The sequence below is a fragment of the Saprolegnia parasitica genome, assembly GCF_000151545.1.
Source record: "Saprolegnia parasitica CBS 223.65 unplaced genomic scaffold supercont2.11, whole genome shotgun sequence".
In the NCBI taxonomy this organism is placed as follows: Eukaryota; Oomycota; class Saprolegniomycetes; order Saprolegniales; family Saprolegniaceae; genus Saprolegnia; species Saprolegnia parasitica.
This window is the reverse complement of record NW_012156405.1, coordinates 201,542-222,746: the sequence shown is the minus strand read 5'-3', so window position 1 is coordinate 222,746 and position 21,205 is coordinate 201,542. Positions and strand designations below refer to the sequence as shown.

At 59.2% G+C, this 21,205-nt stretch overlaps 11 protein-coding genes across 11 annotated transcripts in view; 7 read left to right on the top strand and 4 right to left on the bottom strand.

The window, feature by feature from the left end:
- Positions 1 to 17: 17 nt before the first annotated feature.
- On the top strand, positions 18 to 1,502 carry SPRG_19561 (hypothetical protein; the record flags this gene model as incomplete). Its single annotated transcript, XM_012342908.1, has 1 exon — positions 18 to 1,502. The coding sequence occupies one exon, from the start codon at positions 18 to 20 to the stop codon at positions 1,500 to 1,502; it is 1,485 nt and encodes a 494-aa protein (XP_012198298.1).
- Positions 1,503 to 2,423: 921 nt separating this feature from the next.
- Positions 2,424 to 4,368, bottom strand: SPRG_04199 (hypothetical protein). Its single transcript, XM_012342804.1, has one exon. It carries the CDS (start codon positions 4,340 to 4,342, stop codon positions 2,474 to 2,476), a length of 1,869 nt encoding a protein of 622 aa, XP_012198194.1. The 5' UTR covers positions 4,343 to 4,368; the 3' UTR covers positions 2,424 to 2,473.
- Positions 4,369 to 5,047: 679 nt separating this feature from the next.
- On the top strand, positions 5,048 to 5,567 carry SPRG_04198 (hypothetical protein; the record flags this gene model as incomplete). The annotated part of the gene is made up of 2 exons (XM_012342803.1): positions 5,048 to 5,112; positions 5,147 to 5,567. 2 exons carry the CDS (start codon positions 5,048 to 5,050, stop codon positions 5,565 to 5,567), a joined length of 486 nt encoding a protein of 161 aa, XP_012198193.1.
- A 1,782-nt stretch (positions 5,568 to 7,349) lies between these two features.
- On the top strand, positions 7,350 to 8,705 carry SPRG_19560 (hypothetical protein; the record flags this gene model as incomplete). The annotated part of the gene is made up of 7 exons (XM_012342907.1): positions 7,350 to 7,466; positions 7,515 to 7,702; positions 7,753 to 7,841; positions 7,888 to 7,974; positions 8,018 to 8,151; positions 8,197 to 8,463; positions 8,508 to 8,705. 7 exons carry the CDS (start codon positions 7,350 to 7,352, stop codon positions 8,703 to 8,705), a joined length of 1,080 nt encoding a protein of 359 aa, XP_012198297.1.
- Positions 8,706 to 8,957: 252 nt separating this feature from the next.
- Positions 8,958 to 10,435, top strand: SPRG_04197 (hypothetical protein; the record flags this gene model as incomplete). The annotated part of the gene is made up of 7 exons (XM_012342802.1): positions 8,958 to 9,068; positions 9,125 to 9,165; positions 9,213 to 9,410; positions 9,456 to 9,618; positions 9,663 to 9,939; positions 9,990 to 10,058; positions 10,106 to 10,435. Exons 1-7 carry the CDS (start codon positions 8,965 to 8,967, stop codon positions 10,433 to 10,435), a joined length of 1,182 nt encoding a protein of 393 aa, XP_012198192.1. The 5' UTR covers positions 8,958 to 8,964.
- A 742-nt stretch (positions 10,436 to 11,177) lies between these two features.
- SPRG_04196 (hypothetical protein) lies at positions 11,178 to 14,016 on the top strand. Its single transcript, XM_012342801.1, has 8 exons — positions 11,178 to 11,411; positions 11,459 to 11,511; positions 11,563 to 12,535; positions 12,591 to 12,664; positions 12,713 to 12,836; positions 12,891 to 12,962; positions 13,017 to 13,103; positions 13,157 to 14,016. Exons 1-8 carry the CDS (start codon positions 11,193 to 11,195, stop codon positions 13,991 to 13,993), a joined length of 2,439 nt encoding a protein of 812 aa, XP_012198191.1. The 5' UTR covers positions 11,178 to 11,192; the 3' UTR covers positions 13,994 to 14,016.
- Positions 14,017 to 14,101: 85 nt separating this feature from the next.
- On the bottom strand, positions 14,102 to 14,622 carry SPRG_04195 (hypothetical protein; the record flags this gene model as incomplete). Its single annotated transcript, XM_012342800.1, has 2 exons — positions 14,189 to 14,622; positions 14,102 to 14,137 (listed from the first exon to the last, which is right to left on the bottom strand). The coding sequence occupies exons 1-2, from the start codon at positions 14,603 to 14,605 to the stop codon at positions 14,102 to 14,104; spliced, it is 453 nt and encodes a 150-aa protein (XP_012198190.1). The 5' UTR covers positions 14,606 to 14,622.
- Positions 14,623 to 14,988: 366 nt separating this feature from the next.
- SPRG_04194 (hypothetical protein) lies at positions 14,989 to 15,906 on the bottom strand (the record flags this gene model as incomplete). The annotated part of the gene is made up of 2 exons (XM_012342799.1): positions 14,989 to 15,168; positions 15,214 to 15,906. The coding sequence occupies 2 exons, from the start codon at positions 15,904 to 15,906 to the stop codon at positions 14,989 to 14,991; spliced, it is 873 nt and encodes a 290-aa protein (XP_012198189.1).
- A 1,054-nt stretch (positions 15,907 to 16,960) lies between these two features.
- On the top strand, positions 16,961 to 18,535 carry SPRG_04193 (hypothetical protein; the record flags this gene model as incomplete). Its single annotated transcript, XM_012342798.1, has 2 exons — positions 16,961 to 17,062; positions 17,096 to 18,535. The coding sequence occupies 2 exons, from the start codon at positions 16,961 to 16,963 to the stop codon at positions 18,533 to 18,535; spliced, it is 1,542 nt and encodes a 513-aa protein (XP_012198188.1).
- A 106-nt stretch (positions 18,536 to 18,641) lies between these two features.
- Positions 18,642 to 18,907, bottom strand: SPRG_04192 (hypothetical protein; the record flags this gene model as incomplete). The annotated part of the gene is made up of 2 exons (XM_012342797.1): positions 18,642 to 18,650; positions 18,677 to 18,907. The coding sequence occupies 2 exons, from the start codon at positions 18,905 to 18,907 to the stop codon at positions 18,642 to 18,644; spliced, it is 240 nt and encodes a 79-aa protein (XP_012198187.1).
- A 918-nt stretch (positions 18,908 to 19,825) lies between these two features.
- Positions 19,826 to 21,205, top strand: part of SPRG_19559 (hypothetical protein) — a gene marked incomplete at both ends in the record, with an annotated part of 1,611 nt that continues 231 nt past the window's right edge. Inside the window, 6 exons of the mRNA XM_012342906.1 lie at positions 19,826 to 19,965; positions 20,010 to 20,335; positions 20,380 to 20,585; positions 20,639 to 20,671; positions 20,716 to 20,922; positions 20,975 to 21,061. Of these exons, the coding sequence (XP_012198296.1) occupies positions 19,826 to 19,965; positions 20,010 to 20,335; positions 20,380 to 20,585; positions 20,639 to 20,671; positions 20,716 to 20,922; positions 20,975 to 21,061 (999 nt within the window). The remainder of the gene's footprint in view (positions 19,966 to 20,009; positions 20,336 to 20,379; positions 20,586 to 20,638; positions 20,672 to 20,715; positions 20,923 to 20,974; positions 21,062 to 21,205) is intronic.

Sequence of the window (21,205 nt, the reverse complement as noted above, 5' to 3'; positions counted from 1 at the left end):
TCTACGAAGACCCGATCATGGAGGAGCCCAACAAGCACATGGCGCGCGGCGCCGGCGGCTTTGACCAGCGCACGAACGCGCCACTCGTGAGTTCGATTGCCGTCATCGTCTGCTGTGCGATCGGCGTCGGTGTCGGCATTCTCTTGGCGTATCTCAAGACACCGGAGGGTGTCATGCAGTGGGTGCAGCTACCGGGTGACCTCTTTGTGCGCGCGCTGCAGTGCCTCATCGTCCCGGTGGTGTTTTGCACCATGGCCGTCTCGGTCGCCGAAGTCGTCGTCCTCAAGCGCACGTCCGTGCTCTCGTGGCGCACGGCCGCCGTCTTCTTTTTTACGTCGTTTCTTGCGACCGTTCAGGGCATGCTGGTCGCGTTCATCTACAAGTTTCTCGTCGACGGCTCGAGCGCCGCTGAGACGGGCACAGACGGGTCGCACTTGCTCAACTTTACACTCACGTGCGCCAACAAGGAGAGCTTGCATCAATTCCCAAACGGGTCGGTCGCGTGCGCGTCGGCGGGTGCAGCCAGCGGCAGCAACTACTTTATCGTGGAAGACATCAACAAGGTGCTCTCGCTCAACTCGCAGTACGCGCAATTGTCGCTCACCGACCAAGTGATTGCGACCATCAGCCTCATGGTGCCCGACAACATCTTTGCGGCGCTCTCGGACGGCACGCTCCTAAGCATCATTGTCTTTGCATTTGCTTTTGGGATCGCCGTCGCCAAGTCGCATCTGGGCAACAGCGACGACAACCACTTGCTCACGCTGCTGCGTCAAGTCCGGAACGCGCTCCTCATGTTTCTCAACGCCGTCTTGCGCCTCACGCCGATCGCAGTCGTGTCGCTCATTGGCGGTGCCATTGGCAGCTACGGGACGACCGCGACGACCTTCATCTCGCGCGCCGGCTGGCTCGTCCTCGCCTTCACGAGCGGCATCTGTAGCCACGTGCTCATTGTGATGCCGCTCGTGCTCTTCCTCACGACGCGGATCCAGCCCTACACGTACATTCGGCAGCTTGTGCCTGCGTACGTCTTTTCGTTTGGCAGTTCGTCGTCGATGGCGTCGCTCCCGGTTGCCGTCACGGTCGTCCAGCAAACGCGCCAAGTCTCGCGCCAAGTCGCGCAGCTCGTCATGTGCCTCGGGACGGCCGTCAACAAGAACGCCGCGGGCCTGTACTACCCGGTCATGACCGTCCACCTCGCGTGCGCGTCGGGCAATTCGAGCTCGTTTGGCATCACGCAGATGGTCGTCCTCTTCTTCGTGTCGCTCCTCGGCTCGATGGGCACGGCGCCGGTTCCGAATGCGGCGCTGGTCATGCTCATGACGGTCTGGAAGACTGCAACGTCGACCACGTTTCCGCAGCAAGCGTTCACGACCGTCGTCGCCGTCGACTTTCTCGTCGATCGCATGTGCACAACGACCAACGTCTATGGCAACATGATTGCAACGCGGATCCTTGCCGCCCACTACGACGAGCCCAACGAGACGGGCGACGAACATTGATTCAAATGTAGTACTTTGCGCCGTCGTTCGGTATGTGTGTGTGGACAATCTACTATGTTAACTTATAAAAGAACAACAATTTGACATGACCCGTGTCCACAATGTGTCATGCTCGAGACCTCAACGTACCGGTACGAGGCGACGGCTGCTTTGGTTCCGAACAAGACGGGGCGAACTGCACGCAGGGGTCGGTGTGCCATAGCAAACCGCTTCAATTTGTAATCCCCGGCAACGTAGAGACAAGATCATCGTCGACCCATCGTTCGTTGGCTCATTTTAGTCCTACAGTATACCTACAGGACCGTAGAAGTGGAAGAGAGAGCTGGAAGAGAGAGGTGAATTCGCTACGTTGGCACCGGACACGCGGGCTTGCACTTGGTGGATGATGCGCCTAGGGCCAGAGTAGGACCACGGCTTTCGAACATGACGACGCAGAAGCGCCGCTACAATGTACCACCGTCCTTGCGCTTGCCTTTGGCGCTCACGAAGAAAGGGGCGGATTACTTACGAGCACGGTTGCTGCGTGTTGCAGCAACGCGCAAGATGCGCATCGTCGCCGCGATCTTTCTTTCGTGCCGCCACCGGCTGGGTGTGACGTGCCGGGAGACGTCACGGACATCGAACCGGTTGACATGGCTCGGTCCTCGGCCATCCGGGTACCGCACCGACCGCTCGCGGTGCACGACCCACGACGTGACCACATCATGGCAGGCTTTGGGTGGATGATCACCACGCCCCACCTTTAATGACCTTGTGCCTTGAGTGGCGCAGAGCGTTCGAGCGCCGTCGCTCTGCCCCATCGCATGATCGCACTTGAGCATTTGCGACCGGAAGCTGCTGTCGCCTGTCTTGTGGACATGTAACTGCCAACTGTTTCACACCATATCAACGGTTCGGAGCGCGTGACAATCATAAATATGTGTTGATTCTACTAACCAACGATCTACCTAGCTCGTAACCCAAAAATGCGACTAGACATCGTGGGCGCGACTTGCTTCCTCTTGGATTGTGGCCGTCTGATCGTGGCCCCACGACTCGAAGCCGTCGTCAAAGTGCGCGGCGAGGATACGCGTGACCATCATGTTGCCGTTGATGTTGGTCATGGTGCAAATGCGGTCGAGGAGAAAGTCGATGGCGACGACGTACACGAACGCCGACGGCAGCGCTTGGTGGGGCAGCACTGTTTTCCAGATCGTCATGAGCATCGCGAGGCCCGAGTTGGGCACGGGCGCCGTACCCATGCACCCGAGCAGCGTCACAAAGAAGAGGACGGTCATTTGGGGCGGCCCGAGGAGCCCATTGATGCCAGCAACGTTGGCCATAAAGACGACGAGGACGGGGTAGTAGAGGCCACCCGCGTTGAGGTTCACCGGCGTGCCAAGACACATGATGAGCTGCGCGAGCGACCGCGACACTTGGCGCGTCTGATGGATGACCGTGACGGCCACAGGCAGCGCCGCCATCGACGACGAGCAACCAAAGGCAAAGACGTAGGCCGGAAAGAGCTGGCGCATGTAGTTGTACGGGTTGGTGCGCGTACACAAGAAGACGACGGCGGGCATCGTCACGAGCACGTGGAAGAGGACGCTTGTGCTGAACGCAAGCAGGAGGTACCCGCCTTGGGCCATGATCGTCGACGCGTTGCCGTACATGACGATCGCGCTGCTAATGAGAAAGACGACCGCGATTGGCGTCAAGTACAAGACGGCGTTGACAAGAATCAGGAGCGCGTTGCGCGTTTGGCGCAGCGCATTCAAAAGCGCATTCGAGCGCATGTGGCCACCGTGCGACTTGGCGACTGCATATCCGAGCGGTAAGGCGAACATGATGATCGAGAGGAGCGCGCCGTCAGCGAGTGCACTAAAGATGTTGTCGGGCACGGACGTGTTGATGATTCCAATCACTTGCTGCGTGAGCGTGAGGTCGCTCAGCGTCGTCGCGTTGAGCGTGAGGAGGCTATGGACGTCGGCGACTTGGAACTGCGCCGCCGACTCGTTGGCACTGCCTCCGAGGCACGCGAGCGACGACGAGCCATTAGTACTAGGATCCGACTCGGTTAGGTACCGCCCGTTGTGGCACCGTAGAGCGAAGACAAGGTGTGGGGATGCTGGCGCGCTCGCAACGGAGCTCGAGGCAAACATGCGACGGTACACGATCGCGACGACGAGGCCTTGGACCGTTGAGAGAAACGACGAGAGAAAGTACGTGCCCGCCGTACGCCACGTGAGCACCGAGGTCTTTTTCAAGACGACGACTTCGGCGATCGAGACGGTCATGGTGCAAAAGACCATGGGCACGACGAGGCAGCGCAGTGCGCGCACAAAGAGGTCGCCGGGCAGCGCGAGCCATTGGAGGCTGTCGCGAGACATGTGCACCTGCGAGAGACCGACGCCGGCGCCGGCACCGACGAGCGCGCCAATGATGACCGAGAGCGTGCTCACAAACGTCCGGTGCGACCGAGGGTCGTAGTTGCGTGTGTCGTGGTGCTCCTTCTCGGGCACTTCTTCCAGCAGCGGGTAGTCGTTGGCGTCGTCCAGGTGGCCCAATATCGCATCGTCTTCGTCGTTGCTATGAGGCGTTGGCGTGAGCGTCGATGGTCGTGAGAGCGTCGATGGCCGAGAAAGGTTGGAAGGGCGAGTGAGGTTGGACGGGCGGGGCTGCTTGGGCGTGGTAAAGTTGGTTCGGACGTCGGCGGTTTCCGGCGGCGGCGGGCGCCGTCGGCCGCTCGAGGTCGCCGACGACGATGCACCCGACGACGACGCGGCGTGAGGTCGTCGGCGCGACGGTGGCAGTGCCGGGGACACGATCGGGTCGCCCGCGTACAAGATGACGCCAGGCATGGCCTTCTTCGTGACGAGTACTTCTTTGCACGTCCAATATTATTCGCGTACGTAATCCAGCTGCGACGCCAAGCCTTTGCATTTGTGACTGGGTGGCACCCGCGCCGCTTTTACCGTACAGCGCGATACAGTCATTCGTTTGATTGGTGTGATCTCCTTTGATACAACATCCCTACGCGTCCTAGCTTCTCCGAGTTGAGTCCCCGAGTTGAATTGCCTTCAACCGTGCCGTCGACTTCAAGGAGGCGGCGGCCATCCCATCCTCACGCACGGCGGTCGCTACGAAGCGTCAAACGCGCCTACGCTACAATTCGCTGCGTTTTGGAAGCTGCATATCATTTTCTGCGTTGCAGCGCGGCAATCTGGAAATGGTTTGACTCAGAACATACTGTAGACGTGCCAAGCTCGCGTGCCAGGACTCAGAGACCAACGGTTGCTTCAACGGTAAAGTACGAGAGCCAAGGTATGCCAAGCTGTCGCCAGCTCTCGCAACGCAATGACCTCGAGCTCCGAATCACACATGCAGACGACGTACGTTCGCGGTAGTTGGCCTCAAGCCAGTGCGTTGACGTCGCCGGTATCACCCTTGCTAACCGGCTTTGTCGCATTGCCGTTCTTAACCGGCTATCGCTCGAGCCGAATGGATCGCATAACCGGCTTGGATCGTAGCCGGCTCGAGCAGATCTTGCACGATCGGCGGCGACGATGCACCCGGATCTAGAGGCGCACCTCGTCGAGCTCAAGACGCGCCAACGCAACATGCAAGCGCCGTAGCTTGGTCGACGGAATCTCATGATGCGCTAGGGTCGCGCGCCGCATTGCCCTCGAGAAGAAGCAGCAGATGCGCGACGCGACGATGGCCGAGTGTAGCGCTGCGTACACAGACATGCTGAAGCGCAAGCAGCGCCAGATCCAGCAGCACTTGGTGATCGCGAAGAAGCGCAACCACGAGTTTCTCGAGAGCCTCCGCGAGTACCAGCGGTCGGTCGCCGAGAGTCGCCCGACGCCGGCTGCGATCGGGCTCGAGAAGGCCAAGCTCGCGTTCGTCGACACGGTCGCCGAGGTCTACCCCGCGTGGCAAGAGGAGCTGCAGCGCCTCAAAATGCAGCGTTTGCGCCAGCTCGAGCAGGAGAAGCACGAGATCGAGTACCGACGGCTCGTCGCCCAGCAGGTCCATTATCATCTCTCTCATTGTGCATGGCTGCATGTTCTTGCCGTGTACTAGAGCTTTGAAAAGGAGCAAGGACTCGAAGCGCTCCTGCGTCAGACCGTACGTCGACTCGAATGCAATATCAAGTTGATGGTATTTGAATAGGTCCACGAAATCAACCTGGCGACGAGCGTCGAGCGCAACGAGACGTATGAGCGGCAGTTGTATCGGCAGCAAAAGCCGTATGAGCGGCAGTTGTATCGGCAGCAAAAGCTCAAGGAGGCCATGGACCTCGAGCAAGCGATCCGCGAGAGAGCCGAGGACGAGCGCCGGCGCATGGAAGAGGACCATTTTAGAACGCTCCTGTCCCCGCAAGCAGCGGATTACGGTACACGCGGGCCGTCTCCACTTGCTCACACCCTCGTAGAACAACTCGCGACCAAGTATACGGCTGCCAAGGCGCCGCTACCAGTGCTACCGGAGCCGGATCTCTTTGCCTCGATTCGGCCACCAGCGTACGATACTCGCAGCACGATGACAGTATGTATATTGTCATCGTGTCGATGGCTTGTAGGCCTGTCGAGGTACCGCGGCCGTCGTTGGCGAGGTGCATCACGCAGGCGATTTCCACCAGGCTTACGCTAGCGCACTAGGACGCCGGTTTTCTCAGATCCCGTCACGGCTCGACCAACGCTGGTCGAGCGATTTGTGGTACATTCTCCGCCATTGCAGAACGCCATGGTGGCACCCGATCCAAATGAAGCTGCTCCGTTTCTCGAGCGCATGTCCCGCCTCATCGACGAGTCGGCCGCGCCAAGTGACTCGGACGATCCGATTTTAAACGACTTTTATCGCATGGCGCCTGCGATAGCGTTGCCAAGCGAACACATGGCCGTTCCAGCCACACACGTGCTTGTGCCCTCCGAGACGCCGTTGGTCAAACCACCGAGTCCAGCGCCTACCGTTCCGGCGATGGCTATAGTAGATGTAAGAGCGCCCAGGGAGCCCGCGCCTCATGAAGCTCCCGTGCGCGCTGAGCCGTCCGCATCGACAGCAGTGGACCCAGTGGCATGGACACCTCCGATCGCCGATGCTGCCGTTGATGCTGTGCCTTTGCCGACGGAATCGATCGTCCCGTTGCCGGATGAGGAAGCGCCGACGACGTCCGCACCACTGACCATCACGATGCCACTACCGACAGAAGACGAGGAACCGCGTCCGAAGACAGCAAGTCCGGCATCGGTGACGCCCCCGCCGCTCGTTGCCACCGAGATCCCTGATGCAACACTTGCGACGGTGCTCTGCGCTGTGGATCAAATCAAAAAGCCCAAGACGCCGTCGCCGCAGCACTCGCCGCAGTCTCGCTTAAGTGCCTTTTCGGACGCCGCTCTCGAGTCGCTGGACCTTGGCGACGCGCCTGTCGTCACGAGCCATCGACAGTCGTCCCCGACACCGCGCGCCTCCAGCCCCGTCATGGACGTGGTCTCGCTGTCTGCGACAGACATTGTCGAAACACTAGCAGCACTCGACCTGCTGCCGTGGCTCTCAATGACGAGGTTTCTTCGACGCTACCAAGTGCCGAGCAAGCCCCGAGCCCACCGCTAACTGTTGAGAAACCAACACACAATAGTGTGTCCAGCGACATTGTGGAAGGCGCGACAACACCACCCAAGTCCACGCAAGTCATCGAGACGGCGCCGGATGCAGTGCCAACCGCCACCGTCGAGCGTCCGAGCGGTAGGACATTGCTCAATAGCATGCACACACCATGTGGTAGAACCATCACCTGTGCATGAAACGAGCGCCAAGCCGACGCAACGCTCACCGCTACGTCTCGAGCTCGACGACGAAACTACCATGGCCGAGCCACCCATCGAGTCGCCCGTGCCAGCGCGAACATCAGCGTTTCCAGCCGCGGAGTCACCCGTACCAGCACGGACGTCAGCCTTTCCAGCGGCCGACTCGCCCGAGCCTGTACCAACATCGGGATTTCCTTCTGCCGAGGATGAAAGCGTCGATGAGTTTGAGTTTGAGGCGCCGTCGCCGCCCAAGCAAATGGGCACGGCGACGGCCAAGCTGAGCGATGCGGAGCGGCTCTCGCTCCTTACACAGTTGCTGGATCGGCTCGAGACCAGTGCCCGAAGCGGCGAGACCCACTTTACGTCAAGTCCCGATGCGATTGGCCTCCAGTCCAAGCTCGATCTCGTCAAGTTGGTCTTGGGCTACGCATTCTAGGCAACTGAGTCGCGCGACTTTGTAGAATGGCGACGACCGGGCGCAAGATTAGCATTTTTGGGGCCGACGTGTGTTATGCGCTCCTCCTCGAAGCACTCCAGGATGTTGGTCCATGTACGTTCGCGTCTTATGGAGGTTTTATCACCAGTCGTCGGGATAGATCTCTTTACCGAAGACCTTATGGTGGGCAAAATGACGCTTCAACGACTCACCAAGGCGTACCAGCCCAACCGCAACAAGGAAAAAGGTGATTTAATGGTCGAGTACGACACCCGAACTCTTCTGTGTAGACTATTGGCGGCTCTTCAACGCGGTCTTGAGCCTCCTCGTGACAGAGCGCGTACTCCCACCGCTCGACGCTGCTCAAATCTTCTCGACAGCGTTCATGACGCAGCTACCCAAGGACGACCGGACAGCCCGCAAGGTTTGGTCATGCAAGCATCATTATGGGATACAGAGATACGGCTAGTTGCGGGAACTGCTACTCTCCCTTTGTCCCGAGCCACATGCAAAGCCAACTGAGGCGAAGACCGATACAAAGGCGAACGAAGCGCTTTCTACCGAGCCTTCGACGGACGCCTTCAAGTCGACGCCGACCGCAGCACCTGTCGTAGAAGCCCCAGCGGTGCTCGGCCTCGCCTTCATGCGACAAAGCTCACAGACCTCGTCGGGCCGAGACCCCGTCTTTGGCCGCGCCAAGGCGTCCCCCATCAAAGGCGCAAGTCTCGGCCAGCGGGTACATGAGATCTCGCGTGTTTGCACGACTTTGCAGCGTTGTAGGTGCTTCGAGGCGCCAGCTTGCGCGACTACTCGGATTTTGAAGTGGATGACGATGACATTGAGATTGCATCGATGGCACCCTCGTTGGCCAGTCGATCGACAGCTCCCAAGTCTGTCTTTAGCAAGCAGCCGTCCGCAAGGCTCTCTGTCTCGAAACCTGCCGCGGCGCAAGACGACGATTTTGATGAAAATTTCTAATCGGGCCTGTGTATACATTGAGAAAATGTGTGTGCGTCTTGCCGCTGTTGGCTTTTGAGTTTGAGTCTATCGAGGTACTACTCTGTTGCCGCAAACTCTCGTCGCTGCTACGACTCAACCTCAATCGTACTAAATTCGCAGCGAGTCGTTCGAGAGAGTACGTGGCCGGTGCAAAATGACGTGGCACGCTCGGAACGCATGGCACTGGATGTCCCAGCCGCTGCTCGTTGATTGGTCGGCGGACGATGGGCAGTTGGGAATGGCTATCACGACGGGCGAGGGTCTTCGGGCGGCGATGGGCGCCGCTGCGATCGCGCCGGGCGCCCTCCTGCAAGGTCAGCTTATCCGCAAGCGCGCAGTCTCGTACGCCTCTTGTATCCTTCTAGGATGGGTCGACCTCTCACTCGATGGCCGACTAGGAAAGGACTCCTCTTTGGGGACATTGAGCTCGCCGACAAAGGTACTACTCCACTGCACCGCGCGCCATCGAGCTCATGCGATGCGCAGAACTCGTGCAGATGATGGCACACTCGGGCGAGGCGCCGTGGACGAAAGAGGCGATCGTGCTGCTCAACTGGGATCTGCATATTGGCGACGTAATCCAAGTGACGGGCGAGGCGCGCCGCGAGGCGTCGAACGGCGACCGTATTCTCGTCGCGATTCAAAGCTACTCTGTGGTGGCGAGCTGGGACGTCCTGCATCCAGGTACTTTACCGTGTCACCAACTTTCAAATGCTAACTTCTGTCTAGGCGCGCCCTTTGAGTATGGTGCGAGCAGCCACGTTGTTGCGGCGCCGCTCGCGACCAAGCAGAGCTACGACAACATGATCCAGCTCGACGGCCAGAATGCGTGCAAGTTCCACTTCAGCAATGCAACCTGCGCGCACGGTGCCACCTGTCACTTCTACCACGGGTAATCGTTGCTGCCACGTCACGCAGTCGCCAATACGAACGTAGACCTAGTGACAAGTACGCTGAGCTTCGCGCCGAGTGGCTCGAGAAGCGTGCGACGCAAAAACGGACTCTGGCCATGGTGCACGGGGACCCGAACGACCCGCACTCGAAAGCGCTCAAGAGCCACCGCGCGGCGCTCTTCACCGAGTGGCTCGTCGCAACGTTTGGCGCGTCCACCCTTGGCGCCGGCTCCGGCGTGCTCGACGTGGCCGGCGGCAAAGGCGATATCGCATTCGAGCTCGTTTGCAAGCGCGATCTTCCGGCGACGCTCATCGACCCGGTACCGGCGAATATGGTTGCCTTGACTTCATGCTGACAGTATGGGCGTAGCGGGTCGTCAAGCAGCGCAAGGCGCACCTCAAGTACATGGCAGCGCATCAGAAAGCAAAGTGGCCTCATGTATATCGTCCGATCGCGCATGTTTTGGATCTTGACAGTGAGAGTAGATCCTCGCCGAGCTCAATGACGCGCTGGTCGTCACGCACGCGGCACTGTTTCGTGAGAGTGCTGCCCTCGTCGGCATGCACCCGGACGAAGCGACCGAACCGATCGTCGACATGGCGCTGCGCCTCAACAAGCCGTTTGCCGTCGTGCCGTGCTGCGTCATGAGCCGGCTCTTCCCAAACCGCGAGTGCAACAATGGCAAGGTCGCGACTTACGAGGAGTTTGTCGCGTACCTCAAGGCCAAGGACCCGCGCATCCAGTCGACGTTTCTCCCCTTTGCGGGCAAAAACCAGTCGTCTACATGCTGCCGTAAGCTAGTAGCAAGCTTCTAACAACACAATTTGATTGTTTTAGTCCTTAATCAAGTCGATAGGTAGCTGTCATTGGTATTGAGAGGTAGTGTTACACCAATGCTGAGCGATATTCTAGGTGCTGAAGCGAAACACAAGTCAATTGTCAAGAATGCTGACTAACGCACTGCCAGCGCAACCGCAACAACCAGCCCGCCCATTCATTGCTTGAAACGACGTTTGGATACCCGTGCACTTTGTCACGGTGCTCATAGACCAGCTCATAGATAGTAGACCCAAAGAATCGTGTTCCACTTTTCAGCCAAATTGGCGTCCTTCCTGGTGGCGCCAGCGATCGCCCAGCACAGCATTCTGCTTCGAACGGGCTCTTGGTGACGTGTGTTGCGCTGACATAAAGTTGAGACCTCGACGACAAACGCTCAAGCAGACTTCAAACGAGCAAGCAAATCACTGGTGGCCAAGTCGTTGCTTCGACGACGCTAGTGCTCGTACAAGAGACCATTACGTCAAGACAACTTCGACTGCGTCGTTTCCCGATCCCCAAGGAGCCGCCACTGGCACCTTGTGGGACGCGACCAGGCTCGTTGTCTTCGAGTCTGCGTTGCACGGTGGTATCAAGCCACACCCGTTTCAACATGACGTGGCAGCGCCAAAAAAAGATTGCATCCTTCTGTAATGTGATTGGCTATTACGCTTCTTTTTGGCCAATCATATGCGTATGGAGTAGGGATTGGCTGTTGGGCGCTGGGGTATATGGCTTGAAGCGCAGTTTGAGACCATGGGCAACAACAAGAAGGGGGCGGCCAAGTCGTCGGCGACCAAGCGCAAGGCGCCGACCAACAACAAGGACCCGGGGCTCAAGAAGAAGGCCAAGAAGGACGCCAAGCCCGCGGCCAAGAAGGGCAAGAAGGGCGGCGCGAAGAAGAAGGCGGCGCCCGAGGCCGCGCCCGTCGAGGAGGACGTCGAGATTGACGACGAAGACATCGAGTTCTTCGAGGTGCGCCGCAATCCGCTGCTACATGCCATACTGATGCTTCGACCTAGGCGCACGGCCAGTACTCGTCGTTCCTCAACTCGATGGACACCGCCGCCCTCGAGTATGTCGAATCGGAGCTTGGAGCGCCGACGTCTCATGCAGCCCATTGTAGAAAGTCGACGACGAAGAAGCAAAAGCAAAAGCCGATGCCGGCCGCGGCCAAGACGCTCGAAGAGATTGAGGCCGCACCGCGCGCCATGTCGATCGTCGAGAAGAAGGCGCCAGTCGACATCTCGACCAAGCTGCCCGTCAAGTCGATTGACGGCGTGGTCAAGCCCAACCAGCTCATGCAAGACATTGTGCAAGAGGCGCACGACGCCAAGGAGCGCGCGGCCGAGGAAGCCGCCGCTGCGGAGGAGGATGAAGCGGAAGATGACGAGGACGAGGAGGCCGACGACGGCGACGACGACCTCGGCAGCGACGTCTCGGACCTCGAGTGTGAAGAGATCACGGACGTGGCCGAGCCCGAGACGAAGCCGACCAAGTCGATTTCGCCCGAAGAGCTCAAGGCGCTCCAGATCCGCCGGCTCGCGTCCAAGAAGGAAGAGATGGCGGTGCTCTGCGAAGCCATTCTCGAGTCGCCCGAAGACGGTCTGAAAAAGTCCAAGGACCACCCCGACAGCTTTAGCAAGTTTCAGCAGCTCCACGCCATGTGCGAAGACACGGACTTGACGCTGTGCAAGCTCGCGATGCTCTCGGAGCTCTCGGTCCTTCTCGACATTCTGCCGGATTACCGCATCCGCCTCCAAGGCGACTCGGACGGGCCGCAAAAGAAGAAGGTCAAGGAAATGAAGGAGTTTGAAGCCTCGATGCTCAACATGTACCAAAAATTCCTCAAGTTTCTCGCGGCAACGGCCACCAACCGTCTCCAGAAGCTCAACCCGAACCAGGCGTCGCGCACATCGACGCAGGTGGTTGCGTTTGAGCTGGCCGAGACCGCAGTCAAGTGCATGGCCGAGCTTCTCAAAGTCAAATATGCCTTCAACTTCAACCTCAACCTCATCGTGGCCATGGTGCCGTTCGCCGACTCGCCGTTCATGACGATCCAGCGCCCGACCTGCGAGGCGTTTGAAGTCGTTTTCAAGGTACCCTCGCAATGATCGCATTATTGACGGCCTTACGACCCCGTCATCATCGTAGGCTGACAAGACGGGCGTTGCGCCGCTTGAGATTGTGCGTCAAATGTCCAACTACGTCAAGAAGCGTCACCACCGGTACGAGCACCTCTTTTTCTGCACATGAGAGTCTCAATGACACGCTAGCGTCACGGAGCGCATGATCCGCACGCTCCTCGCCATGCCGCTCGACGTGACCATGGAAGCCGGTGAGATTGCGCGCAAGGTCGCCAAGTCGAGCCGGAAGAAGCGCCGTCGCCTCCAACAAGACGTGCGCTGCATGATGCAACCTCGCACACAACGCTCATGGATAGCTATCCACTAGGGCGACACGATTGTGACGGGGTTGAAGGAGGCCGAGGCCGTCGTCGACAAGTCGGAGCGCGACAAGACGCAGGTACGGCGGCATCCAGTAAGCGAGTTTCGATGTCTTATCCACGCATGCTTCTAGGCGGACATTCTGCACGAACTCGTGCTGATTTACTTTCGCATTCTCAAAAACTCGACGTACTCGCCGGCCATGCCCGCGGTGCTTGAGGTACCCATATATCCATCCTCTCTTTTTCTGCATTTTCACTGAATCACAATTAGGGCTTGACCAAATACGCCTACTTAATCAACCTCGAGATCATGATTGACCTCATGAAGGTGCTCAAGACGCTTTTGCGCGAAGACATTTTGCCGCTCCAGTCGGCGTTCCACGCCGTCCTCACCGGTATCAAGACGCTCCAGGGCCCCGGCGCGGAGCTCAAGGTCGACGACAAGGAGTTTGTCGACGTGCTCTACAAGCTTCTGCTGCGCTTTGCCGAGGGCGAGAACGTGGCGTCGTTCCCGACCGCGCTCCAGTGCGTCGAGGCCGTCTTTGTCCGGAGGAAGGAAATCATGGTCGACCGCGTCGCGGCTTTTGTGAAGCGCCTTGCGCTCGTCTCGACGTACCTCCCGCCGCACCAGATCCTCGCGGTCTCGGCGCTCATTCGCAGCCTCTTCCATCGCTACAACAAGCTGCACCAGCTCCTCGAGAATGATCAGGACCGCGTCGCGTCCGGTGTGTACCGCGCCGACGTCAACGACCCGGACTTTAGCAACCCCTTTGCGGCCGCTTGCTGGGAGTTGACGCTGCTGGCGCAGCACTACCACCCGGTCGTCGCGTCCTTCTCGGCCGGCACGGCAGACCTCGCGCCGTCGCTCCCGAACGAGTACCCCAAGGCGCTTCTGGATCGGTACGACACCATGGGCACGGGCGAGTTTGCGCCCCGGATTGCCATCCCCAAGCAAAACCCACTCTTCAACAAGATTGCGCGCCACGAAAAGCAGAAGAAGCAGGCCAAGCCCGTCTTCATCGCGCCCGTGTACCGCCGCCCGTCGACCTTCTTGACCGCGTGCCTCGAGCTCGACGAGGCCGAGAACACGCTTTCGGCTGCCCCTTAAATTCCTCATATATTGCTTGCACGTTCGAGTCGTATGATCTTGAGATCGCAGCGTGCATGACACGGGATCAAACCCGGTCCTTCTCAGACGTCGCAGTCGACGGGAGCCTCATGCGGCCGTCGGGAAGGTGGAGACGGCGCGCCGCTGAAGGTGACATCGTCCACTGAGAGGTGGCGCCGCGAGCGCCTCAAGTACCGTGCAGAGCGCCGTCATCTCGGAGGATTCTTGGAGAAGAATTGCAGATGCAGCACGGGCTTGGAGATGGCGGAGCGTCGGCAAGGACGCTGCCAGATGCGTCGGATCGCCCGCGAGGCGAAAGTGCAGAGCCGTGAGGTCGCGAAGGACGTCGTCGATGCCAGCGACGTGCCGCACGCTCAGTCGCTCGAGCGTCTGCCACAAGACGCGCCGCACGATTCGCACCAGCGGCTCACGCGGCTGCAGCGTGCTCAACATAGGCGTCATCCTTGGTCGCGTATTTCGTGGGCTCGGTAGCAGGAGCGGGAAGAGGCTGCCGACCGGGTCGCTAGTCGATGGCGACGACCTCGAGCAGCGGCGCAAGACGACTTCCAGAAGCATCAAGAGCGCCAGGCAGAGCACATGAAGCATCTCCATGCCAACGCGTAAGTTCATCGCCTAGGTCCATGGGGAAGAGCATCCACGCGCCTACCCACAAGGTCATGCTGTTTGCAAATTCGATGCCTCTATCTTTGAATAGATCAGGTATGCGTTTATACAGGTGTAGGAAGGGCGTTGATTGGTTCAAAGTCATCTGGCCAATGAAAACGAAGTATTTTATGATGACCATGTCGCAAGGGCGGCTTTGCGGGCGTGGTGGACCAAGCAGGATGGAAGCCGTGGCGCGTGATGGTGGAAGGCGACGCCCATGACATATGTGTATCCATGAAACCGGAGCATCGATGGAGATGGACATGCAACACTATACAAGGAAGAGTTATCTTTATATTATGCAATATGACGAATGAACCGAGTCTGACCTAGGCCATGGAGCCGCCCTTGCCGCCCGAGCGCGCGACGACGCAGGCCATGATGAACACAACGAGCGCTGCAACCGCAAAGATGAGCCCACCGATCGCAAGCTTGGTGGCGAACGACTTGAAGAGGCTGAGGGCGGCCGGGCGGCACTCGGGGTATACGATGTCGGTCGCGTTGTCGTACTTGTTGGATCCTAAATAGTTGACGCACCACGACGCCGTCGCCACCGTGAGCGGGCAGTTCTCCTGGCCCCATTTGTAGAGTTCGCTAAAGTCAATGTCCTCGGTTTTCTTGCATTCCTCGCAGATCGTCTTGAACGTCTCGACGTTTTGCACGACGAGTGTGCCCGGCGCCGTCGAGTTGAGGTTCTTACAGAGACCCGAGAAGCCCACCTGGTCGTTTGCGTCGAGTTTGAGCGCCTTGATGATGGGCGTGAGCGACGATGACGCCGACGGCGAGAAGAGGGCAATGGCGTCGCCGAGGCTGCCATCCGAGCAGTAGTGCTCCAGCATGACGCCGCAGTACGCCAAGTCAAAGGCCTTCGCGACCGACTCTTCGGCGTCCTCGGCCGGGAACTTGGCGTCGCTCCACTTGCTGGCAGTCGACGCGCCGGCAAAGCCCGTGATCATAATGATGATGAAAACCACGATCGCGACGAAAACGAAAAAGTTGTACGTGTAGAGGAGGCATTTCTGGCGCTTGAGCGCGCCCATGAGGCCCATGAACGCGATGAGGAGCACGAGCACGCCAAAGGCGAGGATGAGGTAGAACGCCGCCGCCGACGAGCCGTTGGACGCCGCCTCGAAGATTTTCGACCAGCCCTCGTCCGTCGACGCGCCGACCCAGATGAGCAGCGCGCCGGCGATGATGAAGGCGATGTTGAGCACGATGAGCGTGACCTTGGAGACGTCGGTACACATGCTGCTGCTCGGTGGTAGGCGCGAAATGAGAAACTGCAGCTACCGTATTTGAGCGAGCAAATTTTGGAACACAACTGCGCGGGTTGTGATTGGTGGTCTGTTTTTTTGCGGACGATCTTGGGTCGTATCCGGACATGTACCCACCACCGATGAAGAGGTTTCTCGATGAAGAGAAGGTCTGCCAATCATGCGTCGCGATATTAACCAGCTCGTGAGCTTGTGTTCAATAGTTGTTGGAAACGTGCATTCTCCTGCGGACGGAAGATGCTCGCGACGCGACGTCGTCCGTTTATGCAGCCAGCTAGTGTGGACAGCGTCGTGGGCGTGGTCTTCCTTGTTACCGGTAGTTTGATTTCGGAACAGATCCATTGACAGCCCACCGGCCAAGACACGAGTCTACGGATAGAACGCACCCTAAGAGTGCTGTGTGTGCGCGCACAAGTAGAGTGCACGGGCAACATCGCTGCCGCAGCGTCCTAGAGCTACAGAACTGTGTAGTACGAAACGCGAGCTATGTGCTCAGATTAGCCACGAGAGTACTCGTATGCTTTGCTTTGATATGGGATTCGAAGGAACCGCCCAACGCGATGGAGATGAATTCACTGGGTGGGCGCTCGGAGCTCTGGTGGGCGCTGGCTTGGTGGTCATTTAATGATCCTGAATGGCGTCATGATAAGAGCGCCACAGAGACGAACAGACGGTTGCATTTGATTTGCGACCTCGGAACCACCATCGCAACCCCACGTATTAATTGCCTCGGTCAATGGGTTGCGATCGCTGTCGAGATAGGTTGAGATTCCAGCGCGACGGGCTGTTTGCCCATGCGGTCGACCAGCTCACCGCCGCAGCACCAGCGCTTACAACAAGGTGCGCGAGCATGACGTGCCGGACGCTCCAGTGGCGTGCGGGCAAGAAAGGGCACGAAGTGCAGCTGGATGCTTCAAGCTTTGAGATTGCACTTGATTCGGATTGGCTGTTGGAAGCCAATCAGCGCAAAGGTCATCTGACCGGCAGTCGGGAAGGCAGCCACTTGCGCATCCCCTTTCCAAGCCGCATGAGGGAGTCTGCGCCGCTGTTGCACGTGCCGTCCTCGCCGTCTTCGGCCTCGTACGCCAAGCCGCTGGCGCTTGGCCTCGCTGTCGCCTCGCTCGTGTCGGTCGCGCTCCTCGCGTCGTCGGCGCCGCCGCAGGTGCCCCAAAACGCCAACATCCCCACGCTGTCGCTGAGCTCGTCGAGTAAGGTCGAGTCGTTCATGGGCGACCTCCGGGACCGCTGCAACGTCTCGTTCTTGGAGCAGACGCTCGACCATTTTACGGCGTCGCATGGCACGTACCAGCAGCGCTACTTTGTGTGCGCCGAGCACTGGACGCCGGGCAGCGGTCCCATCTTCTTCTACACGGGCAACGAAGGCGACGTCGAGATGTACTTGACGCACACGGGCTTGATGTGGGAGAATGCAGCCGACTTTGGCGCGATGCTCGTCTTTGCCGAGCACCGGTACTTTGGCCAGTCGATCCCGTTCAACGGCACGTTCTCCAAGGAGAACATGCGTTTCCTCTCGGTCGAGCAAGCCCTCGGCGACTACGCGGTGCTTGTCGAGCACATCAAGGAGTCGTACAACGTCTCGCGGGACAGCGCGCTCATCACGTTTGGCGGCTCGTACGGCGGCATGCTCGCGGCCTGGTTCCGCCAAAAGTACCCGTACCTCGTCGACGGCGCGATCGCGGCCTCGGCGCCGCTCCTGGCGTTTGAAGGCGAGTCGCCGCCGATCGACAACGAAGCGTTCAGCCGCATCGTGACCTTTGGCGCAACACCCGCGGCCGGCTCGTCGGCCAACTGCGTGCATAACATCCGTGAAGCGTCGGCGGCGGTGCGGGCTGCCGCCACGACGCCCGAGGGTCGCCAGAGCCTCAAGAGCGCGCTCCAGCTTTGCTACGCGCCGACGACCGAAGCCGAGGCCACGTCGCTTGTCGACTTGTTTACGGGTGTCTTTGGCGACCTCGCGATGGGCAACTACCCGTACCCGTCGTCGTACATTGCCGAGAACCTGCCGGGGTACCCGTACCGTGCGGCGTGCGAGCACTTGGCGCCCGACTTTGCCAACGATACGAGCCGTCTCCTTACGGGGATGAAGGACGCGGCCGGCGTCCTCTTCAACTCGACGGGCGCCTTGCGCTGCTACGACTGGAACGCGACGGCGCCGGTCCAGACCGAGAATTTCTGGTCGTACCTCTGGTGCTCAGAGATGTACATGCCGTTTGACCAGAACGGCGTCGATGATTTCTTCCCCGTGAGCTTCCACAACGAGACGCGGGACGCGGCGCAGTGCCTCGAGAACTGGGGCGTCGAGCTGCGCCCGCGCTGGGCCAACACGGTTTTTGGCGGCGTCGACGGCCTCAAGTACTCGTCCAACATTGTGTTTTCGAACGGCAATTACGATCCGTGGTCGGGCTACGGCGTCTTGGCGTCGCTGAGCGACTCGCTCATCGCTGTCGAGATTGACGGCGGCGCGCACCACCTCGACCTCATGTTTAGTCATCCATTGGACCCGGTCTCGGTCGTCAAGGCGCGCAAGCTCGAGTTGCACCAGATTCGCCGGTGGATCCACGAGAAGAAGGCCAACAAGTAAATCGTCTCGCGTAACCTTTGATTCAAACAATGTTGTTGGACGTTTGGAACGGTTTCTGGAGCTTTTCTGGTCGTTCGCGTTGAGGTTGAAGGTCGAGGCAATGGCATCACCGAGGCTGCCAGAGGCGCAGTAGTGGTCGACCATGACGCGGCAGAAGGTCGAATCAAAGGCCTCGGCGACCGACGTCTCGGCGTCGTCGGCCGGGAACGTCGCGTCGTCCCACTTGTTTACAGTCGACGTGCCGGCAAATCCCGTGATCATGATGAGGACGAAGACCACTAGCGCGACAAATACGAAGAACGCGTAGGTGTAGAGGAGGCATTTCTGGCGCTTGATGGCGCCGACAAGCCCCAGGAACGCGGTGAGGAGCATGAGCGCACCGAAGAGGAGGCTGAAGGTCGCCGTTGGACGCTGAGCCGTAGATGGTCGACCAGCTCGACGACGACAAAGGCGATGTTGAGCACGATGAGCGTGGCCTTGGAGATGTCGGTGCACATTCTTTTGGTGGCGGTGGTCGACACGAAGCCAATTGAAAACGGAGCGATGGACGATCTATTAACGCACGAGCTTGACTGCTAGACGACGTCTTTCTCGACTTGCACAGGGTTGTTGACAGCGAGTGTTGTGCGGACAACGATCGTCTTGTGTGTAGTGCATCTGCACACACAGCCAGCAAGTTGTTTCAGTCCCGCAATCAATCAAGAGCTGTGATCGATCGCAGGCTTGGATCGTGTTGCATCGCGTTGGGTCTCTTGCAATGGCCGCAAGAAGGCGTGGCCGAGTCAGCAACGCGGCCACAAGGCGCGCATAGGCACTCGGGAAGAGGACTTGCAACAGTTCCTGCATGTCCAGCGACTGGCTCCTACGTTACGATTTAAAGATGCGAGTCAACGAGTAGCAACGTATCGAGTGCGTGCAAGGACCGTCGGCGTCGGGTGGATGGATTCTTGAAGAGCTTGATGGCGGTGCATTCTTGTGTGGATTTGCTGCCATGATTTTCTGCAGCGCCGTTGTCGTGGCTACCACCAAACACGGATACTGCCAGAAGAGCATCGGTGGACATGCTCGTTTTTCTCTACATGACATGCTCTCGTACGCAGCAGACAACTTCTGGCTTGGAGTGGTCACGTGTGGCCTTGGCATGGTGCGCTGACGTGGCACGCTCGCGTGCAATAACCGACGCAATAACCGGCTGGCCAGACAGCTAGAAAGGCCGGTTGTGGTCGGTTGGATCGACTGGGTTTTTTATATCCTCGAAACGACACTAGTTGTTCGGCGGACGGGCAGAACATGCAGCGCGGTGAGTCCAAGATCCGGTACGACCCGACGGACCACGCCAAGAAGCAGCTCGCAGCCAAGGAGCGCGCCAAGGAGCTCCGCGATGCGCGCCAGCGTGGCGTCGTCAACGAGGCCTGCACCTTTGCGCCCAAGTACTATACGCCGCATCTTGTGCCATGGCTGAGCACTCGCGTAGGGTCAATCCGCGCCGCGAAGCCGACAACAACCACGAAGAGCCGTCGACGTCGGCGCCGCCGGGGTCACCACCGATTCGATCCAAGTTCAATGCGACGCAGCCGCCGCCATCACCGCCGATCAAGTCCAAGTTTCAGGCCACTGCGCAGCGTGATGCGAGTCCACCGCCTTCGCCGCCCAAGCGCCAAGCCAGCACGCTACGCAAGCCAAACAATCAGCGCGTTCACGCCAACGACTCGTCCGACTCGCTCGACTCTCTAGCTGGAAACTACTCTCGGCCCACGTCGAAATCCAAGGCCGCGCCGCTGCCCGAGCCCGAAGAACCTCGTACGTTATGCCACCGTGCTGCTTCTACTAATGCTATGGTGTAGAGCACGACGCGCTCTCGTATGAGCTCAAATCTCGCACGGGCAAAGCGATACCGCGCGAGTCCAAGCCCAAGGCGGCGGCGGCAGCAGCGCCACCCGCCGAGTGTCTTCGCAACTCGTCGTGCACGTGCCGTCAGTGCGACCCAAGTGCGACGCCGGCGCCATTGGCGCGCCAGCGGCAAATGAAGCCGGCGCCCGCCGCCGACACCGTACCTACCATCGTCGCTGCCAGCCTCGTAACATCACGCGCCCCCATGAATAGACTGTGGACCAGAGCTCGCTCATCTTACTCAAGGTAGTACGCTGTATCTTAGTGGGTGGGCACTAAGATTTATCGAGTCCAAAATGTCGCGCCGAAAGAGCCGCAGTGCGCCGACGAACGCAGCGTCGATGTTTGTCGAGGAAGACAAGCCTCGTCAGACCATGCACTCGGCCCGGGACCCACCGACGAAGCCGCTGCCCGTGCGAGCGCCGCCAGCCCGCGTCGTGCAGGAAGACCCACCCATGGCAGCATCCTCCAACGTCTTTTCCGGCGTTCCGGACGGCGTAAGAGTTCTTCTTGTCGTTGGAGCACGGCGCTAAACGACACTTTGTTTAGGAGAGCGAAGTGCAAGACGATGGCGCCAACCACACGTGCCCCGACTGCCAGCGTCGCTTTAACGCGACCGCGTTTGCCAAGCACCAGGTACCGAAAATCGATCATGTTTCGAGGGATTCGGATCGAAAATGGTAGAAAATCTGCAAAAAAAGTGTTTTTCGGGGGCCAAAAAAAAGTCTTCAACATGGCGGTAGTCAAGCATTTCATGGAGAAATGGAGATTAAACAATTT

Excerpts from the sequence above, each read along its gene's own strand:
- SPRG_04196 (XM_012342801.1), top strand. The coding sequence starts at position 11,193 with ATGGGCAACAACAAGAAGGGGGCGGCCAAGTCGTCGGCGACCAAGCGC. Across the intron at positions 11,412-11,458 it reads AAGACATCGAGTTCTTCGAG|GCGCACGGCCAGTACTCGTC; the intron begins GTGCGCCGCAAT and ends GCTTCGACCTAG. Across the intron at positions 12,963-13,016 it reads CGGAGCGCGACAAGACGCAG|GCGGACATTCTGCACGAACT; the intron begins GTACGGCGGCAT and ends GCATGCTTCTAG.
- SPRG_04199 (XM_012342804.1), bottom strand. The coding sequence starts at position 4,342 with ATGCCTGGCGTCATCTTGTACGCGGGCGACCCGATCGTGTCCCCGGCA.